The following is an 8620-nucleotide window of genomic DNA, read 5'->3' on the forward strand; positions in this document are numbered from 1 at the left end:
AACCCAATGTGTCCATCATTCATTTTCACCATTCAGTCGTTAACAGTACATTCTATTGAGTCTCACAAGCTTTCTGTCTGCCATATTTAAAGACAATATCCCAGAGGTTGGTTATATTTTCAGCTTTTATCATAGTTGTATTATAAATAAGCATCATATAAGAAAAATCTACCTTTTTCAGAGAACTTAGGGGACTTAACACCTTGGTAAGCACTTAATGAGCATTTGTAAGAAAAAGGCAAAGCACGTGGAATCCCTAATAGAAGATAAAGAAGAAAATAAACAAGGTCTAGAAGATATTTTGTGCTACATAACTAAGTTAGAGCTCCATGACAGCAGGAGTAAACCACATAGCCAGCACCTGGCATACAAGCTAGAACATTACCAGTCCTCTAGTGTTTGTGGGTGGAAGGGAGGGAGGAAGGAAGGAAGGAAGGAAGGATGGAAGGAAGGATGGAAGGAAGGATGGGAAGGAGGGAGAAATTTGGTTTTGAGCTGAATATGATAATGTCCCAGAGACAATGGCCTTCTTTGTGTCTAAAATTTAGTTTATTGTGAATAGTGTTGCTATAGCCAAGACATGGAAACAACCTAAATGATGACTGGATAAAGAAGTTGTGGTATATTTCTACAATGGAATACTACTCAGCCATAAAAAAGAATAAGATAATGCCATTTGCAGTAGCATGAATGGAACTGGAGATTGTCATTCTAAGTGAATTAAGCCAGAAAAAAGAAAGAAAAAACACCATATGACATCACTTATATGTGGTGCCTTAAAAAGACACAAATGAACTTATTTACAAGATAGAAACAGACTCACAGACATAGAAAACAAACTTATGGTTATGGGGTGGGGAAAGAGGGTGGGCAGGGAAAATTGGGAGTTTGAGATTTCCCTCAGATACTAACTACTATATGTAAAATAGATAAACAACAAGTTTAGACTGCATAACACAGGGAACTATATTCAATACCTTGTAGTAACTTATAATGAAAAAGAATATGAAAACAAATATATGTATGTATGTGCATGACTGAAGCATGCTCTGCACCAGAAATTGGCACAACGCTGTAAACTGATGATACTTACATAAAAAGATGAAAAAATATTTTAATATAAAAAATACAAGGATGGGAAAAATAAAATAAAACAAAATTTACTTTAAAGTTGTTTTCATCACTAGAATATAAATGTCACTCTTGTACGCAGATTTTCAGTAAAGTCTGTTAAATACACAAATGCCTGTGTAAGTGGACTTTGTGGAAATTAAGGGAAAGAAATAGCGCTACTATGTCTGAATCACTATAGTCTGAACAGAAACAGAGTAGAGAATAGGAAGAAGACCTGCAAAAGGAACTAATTCTTCTAAAGTAAAAATTCCAAACCAAGGAAGATTTGGAAAGTCACCATCCTCCAACCTCTCTCCTCTCAGATTCCTCAGTGGTCCTGAGAGTAGCCAGGACCTCCACCAGAGAGGGAAGGGAACTGGAGAAAGCCAATTCTGCTTTGTTATCAAATGACAGGGTGCCTCAGCTGGTACCTGGGATGCACACATGTTATCTGGGTTTATTCCTGAAAACAAGATATAAGATGCTATTATTATCTTTGTTTTACAGATGAGCTAAGGTTTAGGGAGCTTAACAGAGCTGTAGCCAAGGGGCAGAAACCAGGATTTGAACCAAACTCCCTTAAACTGCTTCCCCACAATAGCTTACATACAAGATGATTTCTAGGTCCTAGACCAAGAAGAGAAATAAATCATCATTCTCCTATCTTTTAAAAGACTGTCCTCAGAGACAAACTTTGAAACTTTACAATGTATTATGAAATAAAGCAAAGAATGGAGAGAAGTTTCAAAGCTCAAGTACAAACAGAATCGCTCTAATAACAAAAGAGATGGTTCCCCAAACAGCCATAAAAGCACAGAAGTAGCTCGGCAGGAGAGCTACAGCATCCTTGGGTGTTCCCACCATCACAGCAAATAGCCCCAGCAAAGGCTTTGCTCATATCAGCCCATAAAAACCTGCGTTATTACATTTTACCACTGCTTCGATCTCATACATCAGAGATTAGCCATCTAAATAGAAAGAAAGAGAAAGTATCTCTGTTCTTATCACTTTTTATTGAAACCTAGAAAGCTAAAGAATAAAAAAAAAATTAGTGATTTGTCAGCCTCTGAGAAACTTCCTATTTTTCTAAATCGTATGTGAAGTAACTGAAATAAACAGTATAAGAGCCATGTAAACACCAGGTTCGAAGGGGCCGTCTAGGGGTCCCCTCATGATTTATGTTGTAGAATAAATCAGGGCATTTCTGAAAGCCAGAATATTATTTTTAAAAAGAAGAGCTATGAAACGGATGTATAATAGAAGCCATGAGTTGCCTTAATGAGACATTACAGTGAGTCGTACATGCTAACATTTCTTTGATTAGAGGGATCATTTATTCCAAGAGTTGAGTCAAGAATAGGGAGAAATGAAAGTTTCCTGTCCAGAAATTATCCATACATTTTGCCTCTCTGAAAAACCATTAGTGAAATAAGAAAACCATTCTGTGCTGACAAAGATCGATGATCGGATTCTTCACGAGGCACTGAGCACCTCTGTTACGAGAAAAAGCTCCCATTGCTCCTGGCACGCACACTTCCTGTGTCTCCGCTTTCTGTGAAAAAACAAACAAAATAACCTTCCTTTTCTGTTTCCCCTTGAGCAACTATGAAAAGGAAACACAGAGGTTTGTTTCTGGTCATAACTGAATGAGGGAAAAAGGACACCAATTGGCAGTCAGTTCTCATTTTCTAAAAAAAAAAAAAAAAACAGGCAAAAGGTGTTAGCATTTCGACCACCAGTCCGGATGACTTGTTTTACCTGTGTTACAGGGGAAAGCAAGCATGAAATAAGGCCCTAGGTATTAAAATTAACCAACATGTGTTTGAAATTTGTTTTTAAGTCTCTCCTGCCCAGATTGACTAAAACACGGAACTTTGGTTTACTCTGAACATGTCTCCTACCGATTGGCAGGAGCAAGTGAGGGAAATATAAAGCTACAGCCACCTCTTCGGATGCCGTGAATCTCAGGGCCTGGAAACCACTGCCCCGTCCTTCCTCCTTCTCCCTGCATCTCATCTGATCACAGAGGGAACCTCTGCAAAGTTTTCCACTGTGGTCCTCTGACGAAGTAAGACTCTGAACCTCTCTAACCGACTCCACTGCCTCGTACACTGTACACTTCCCCAAACGACTTGGTTTCTCAGATAACTTTTTTTCATCTTACATGGTCATTATTCTGTAAGCCCATAAAAAAGATGGGGGAAAAGTAGAGGACTAGCCACTCCACTTGACTACAGGTTTAAAGACTCTCTAACCAGGTAAAATAGAAGATAATCCCCTGCTTGTAATAAAACACGATTACTGAACCCATACTCCATGCTCAGAAAATAGAATATCAGACCCTGATCAGCAAAGGATGATTTATAGATAGCAAAAATTCTTGCAAATAAAGAACTCTGTTGAGACACACATTTGCAATGCCAAGTAATGAAGGTTTATTGAGAAACACAGAGCGAGACAAGTTCCCTTTTTCACAGGCACAAAACAGAAGCCAGAAGCCAGACAAAGCAGAAAGGTCAAGACATGCCAAAACCATTAGAGACTTGCGCGTGGGTGGTAAATTTCTGGAAACATCCAGAGGTATACGTGCCACCGGTGATCAAACCCTTAAAATAAGATTGGTGCTGGCCAGGAAACACTTAGATGGCCAAAGGCAGCTTATTCAGGGCTGGCAGCCAGCAATCAGGCAGTTAGAATAGCAGTCAGCAATGAAGAATTCTTCAGGGACAGACAGCATGTTGGAAGATCCTGGAAACACAGCTGACAGGTCATAGAGGCTTGATTCGCTCACTGGCTCCCGCACACTTAGCAAGTTCTTCGGCAGCTGGACACGCAAGACTGCTGGTACGTCCTGGAGACCCCGCAGGCTGGCTGGCAGATGGTGGAGACTCCTCCCACTGGCCGGCAGACAGTGGAGACGCTTCTCACTGGTTGGCACACAGTAGAGATGCCGCCCAGGGGCCGACAGCCACTGGAGACAAAGGAGAGCGGCCGGCTGTAGGCAGTTGAGCAGGGATTAGAGACACAGTTGGTTTGTCGAGAGCAGGTCACCTGGACAGGGCTGGAGACACAAGAAGTTTGCTGGTAACACGTTGGCTGGCAAACAGTGGGCTCACAGCAGGTCTCCTGACAGTGGTCCAGGAGCCAGGAGCCAGTTTGGAAGGAGCTGGGCAAATGGATGCCACTCAGGCAGTCAGCATCCTGGGTAGAAGCTGTGACAACAGGGGTCACGGGGACAGAGTATTGTCCCCCAATCAGCCTGGAAGAGCAATTCCTTGTGGAGCAGTTGTAGGACATGTTGCCAGACAGACAGATGTGCGTAACTCGCTGAAGCTAGCTCCTGGATTGTGAATGCCACCTCAGGCTCCTGAGCCTTTATATACCCTTGCTGGTGGGTGGGGCTCCCACCCTGGTCCTCCTGGCTTCTTTGGCTCAGACCAGCTTGCCTTAGAACATCTTGTGACTCTCCAGGTTAATTGCCTCTTGAGAAGCCTTCAGTCTCATAAAGGAAGTTTAGTAGTTTGGTAACTAAATCATAAGGCTTCCATACTGTACTTAGTCCCAGGATGAAGAAGGTTGGTTGACAGCTTCAAAGCTATTGGTCATCCCAGCCCACAATTCATCTCTCATTCATCTTGCTTGGATACAATGAGTGTCGATCTGACAGTAACGCCAAACATGCCCCCTTCCTACCATCTCTCCCTTCTGACCAGGACTAATTACACACCCACACCCTGTGTGGGTTTTGTCAGTACTTAGTATGTTTTAGGTGTAACTTAATCAATCACTCTTCCATATCTAACGGGGCTTCTAATGGACAAGGAACTTCCTTCAACATGCTTCAAGATGACAATGACAACACCTGTCAGGGAAAAGGGCACAAAGACATATCCAGAGCACAGTCTGGCTTAGAAAAATCAATCAGGTGATCGGAGCAAGATGCTCCCAGGAAGGTCAAAGGGCAGTGGGACTCACCCTTTATGTTCAAGCAGCAAAGCGAATCGGAAGCTGATTAGGTGGGACGGCACTTGTAGCCAAGTCTCTTTCTAAATAAACTGAATGAGCTTTATTCTTAAAATTTTTAATCTGGGAACAGTGGATAAGAATGACTCATCAATATGCCAGTGGAACAGGCTTAGTTAATTTTTAAAATTATTATAATGCTAATTTGAAAGGGTACAGTGCCTTTCTCCCAAGATGCTCAGTATATTCAAAAGACTTTTATTTTCACACAAATACTTATAGAGAGGATGCACTTTTATCATAGACAAACCAAGGCCCGTCTACGTCACTGTCTCCATCAAGGATAAGGGGAGGAGAGGGTGGGAGGAAACAGGCCCTTAACCAATATTTCACAATGAATGGATGTGTAAACAGGGTGCTATAAAATTTAATTATTCTTTTTATTCTCGGGGAAATCATAGAAGGATATCATTCTCCTTTTCTTCATCTCACTACGATATAGTCAATTCTGAACACCAGAATGGCGAATCCTTTCGATCCTCCCGTACACAACCATTTCAATTGCAGCAAAATAATTCACTTCAACAAAGCTTGAGTGGTCGGTGATATTTCTACATCAAAACAGCTATAAGATCTGACTCATCTCATAAACTAGCTTACGTGGGGGTTAAAAATAAATGGACAAAAATGGATTTCCGTATATTTGAGGGCTACAGTAGACTACATTTTCAACATCCACAAAGCAAACAGCTTGATGTTAGAACTCAGCAGATGTCCTTTTGTAAAATGCTTCATTCATCTCTATTCATTTCATTGAAGCCATGTTGGGAGCTCCCCACGGCTCTAATTGGAAGCTAATAACATACCCCACAAGATGACGCTGTGCTGTGGGCAGTATTGAGATTCCCAGGGATCAGACCACCTCTCCCTTGGTGACTCGCAGCGTGTTCTCAGGTATGGAGAAAAATTAACGAGATGACTACTTTCCGCAATGTTGTGACTCTGCACTTCCCACCGTGGGGAATGTCCCAGCTGGTGTTTGAAGGGCAGAGTCCCTGGTCCCCAGGGCTGGCTTGCTTGTTTGGAAATGAATGAGCAGTTTACAGGCTTCCAGGAGCCATGGATTCATAGGCTGCTGTGAAGAAGGACCTCATCATGTGAATGACAAGCGACCAAAGTGAAAGAGCGAAGATAGTAATAAAGTGACCCAGGAGAAGTTTTCAGTGCCCACTGCCGTATTTCTGGAATAGCAGAGGTTTTTATAAATCATTATTCTGCCTTGATTCCTCTTTTCCACTGAAATTTCAAAGTTACAAACAAAAAATTCTAGAAAATGTCTTTCATCTGCTTCGAAAGGAAAGAAAGTGAACATTCTTTGAGCCTCTTCCAGGCTTTGAGTTAGAGGCTCCACATACACCATCACAACTGAATGCTTCTAGCAACCCTCTGGACTAGGTCTAATGCCACATGAAGAGACTGAAGTTCAGCGAGTCTGAATGGCTAGCCAAGGTCATGCAGCGTATATCTGAGTAGACTGAGATGCAAATAAAACTGTCATGAGCTGTCGACCTGCGCTGGGAATATTTAAACATGGTGAGACGCCCTCATTAAAGCTCAAGCAAAAATTTATTTTAAAAAAATCAATCAATCAATGTTCCATTGATGACACTGCAAAGACAGCAGTCTTTATTTCTATTCCAGCTCCATCGAGTAACAACAATAAAAATGAATGAAAGTTTAAAATAGGAAGTTACAAGGGCTGCTGCCTTTACACTTCATGTGCCTTTTCATCCCGTATCCCTTTGACAATTTTTACTTCACTAGAATAAAATGCAAGGTCCCTACAACAAAGCAGGAAGAGACAGAGAGCCTTCAACAGCTTGGAGCTACAATTTGAAATTAAAATTACTTACAATGGCGACGCACACAGTTAATTCTTAGCAAACAACAGAGAAGTGGATTGATTTTTCAGATCTGGGTGGCAAGACCTTTCTGAAAAAAAACAGGATTCACAAACTTTGAACTCACTTTAAGATGAGATTTTGTAGTTTTCTTCCAGCCATGAACTAAGCAAAATCAATAGATTCTTTAAGCAATTAAATCTAAGGAATCTACTCAACAGAGTGCTTTCTGTTTAGCACCTGCAAAATGGCTGGCTTTCTGGGAAACAGCAAAGACTGGTGTCTTAAACTGTCCAGTGTAGAGTTAGGAAAGCTGTTTAATACTCTTGGACATTCCATACTTAAGTGCAAACATCTAGACTCGTCATTTGGCTCAACTGTAAGATGCAAAAGTAAATAATCACTCACTGACAGCCATGTGAAGCTTGAAGAAACTCTACACAATCCTAAGTCTCTTATGTGGTTAAATGAAATCAATAAATCATCCTTTCATTGGAATGTGAGGAAAAATTACACGGCCAGCGGCTGTCAGGATGTAGATATCTGCGATAGGAGACTTCAACTCAGCGAAAAGGTGAAGATTATTCTCGTGTCTGTAGGGCGTGAAGTGAGAGGTGGGAGTGATGAGGACAGACGAGGAGAGATTAGAGAAGTACTGAGCATTATCTTCATCCTTTGATGGGTAATTGGCCCTGGTTTCTATAGAACAATCTGAGCCTTATGCAATAATTACCGCAGACTGGAAATGAGCAGTTCTTTCACTCGAAACTGAATCACAGCAATCACTTACAAGGCCAAGTGTTTGAGAGTAAAAGGAATTAAGCGTGAGTGGGAGGCCGAAGGTTTGAGATGCGGGGAGGATACTTTTTATCACCAAGTTGGTAATAATTGTTGACCAACGCCGGTTCAAAAAAAAAAATCACTTCGTCTCATCCAATGCAGGAAGAGCGAACTTGCTGAAAAATTAATAAACATCAAATGAGATTTTTGTCATTCTGCCCTTTTTCAGGATGCTCAGACTCTCAAGTGGAAGCTATTCATTATCTCTCAAGAAATAGAAAAAGGGAATTCAAACACGTAAGTACAGAACATAACGGCCGCTTTAAAAATTAAATACATCTTGGCTGAATTGTTCTGCCGTCTTTTTCCCCACACAGACCTCTGGGCTGAGTCTCCAGAATCCTTATTAACCAAGACGCGATAAACCCCCAAAGGCGGAGTGATTGGCCCCACAAAACCGAACTGAAATTCATTTTCCAAGCTCTTTTCCAAAAGCATCCATCATAAGGAGGTTCGACTCTTTGGGGCTAGAGGGCACTACAGGGCAGAAAGCAGAAGAGGACAGAAGCAGCAAAGACCAGCAAAATGGTTGCTGCTATCAGGACTTGATACAGCGATCGCCAGCTCCAGGACCCATAGGAAAAGAAACCCCCGGAGGAGAATGTCAAGATGGAAAAATCCTCATCTGAACCACCATTCTCTTTTTCCTCGTGCCTGTTTTCAAATTCATGAATTTTTTTCATGGGAACCTTAATTGAGGATCCAAATCAGGGTGCTGTCAATAAAGGTGAGCAGAATCCCAAGTTTTGGAAACACCACAAACTCTCCCGCTGGCCATCCCAGGTGTGGCTGGCATGTGCTCC

General features: G+C 41.6%; 1 protein-coding gene across 1 annotated transcript; it reads right to left on the bottom strand.

Annotated features, from left to right (window-relative positions):
- Positions 1-3524: 3524 nt before the first annotated feature.
- On the bottom strand, positions 3525-4474 carry KRTAP11-1 (keratin associated protein 11-1). Its single transcript, XM_006216014.4, has one exon. It carries the CDS (start codon positions 4408-4410, stop codon positions 3919-3921), a length of 492 nt encoding a protein of 163 aa, XP_006216076.1. The 5' UTR covers positions 4411-4474; the 3' UTR covers positions 3525-3918.
- Between the last annotated feature and the right edge of the window lie 4146 nt (positions 4475-8620).

This window comes from Vicugna pacos, chromosome 1 (assembly GCF_048564905.1).
Source record: "Vicugna pacos chromosome 1, VicPac4, whole genome shotgun sequence".
Lineage (NCBI taxonomy): Eukaryota > Metazoa > Chordata > Mammalia > Artiodactyla > Camelidae > Vicugna > Vicugna pacos.

Excerpts from the sequence above, each read along its gene's own strand:
- KRTAP11-1 (XM_006216014.4), bottom strand. The coding sequence starts at position 4,410 with ATGTCCTACAACTGCTCCACAAGGAATTGCTCTTCCAGGCTGATTGGG.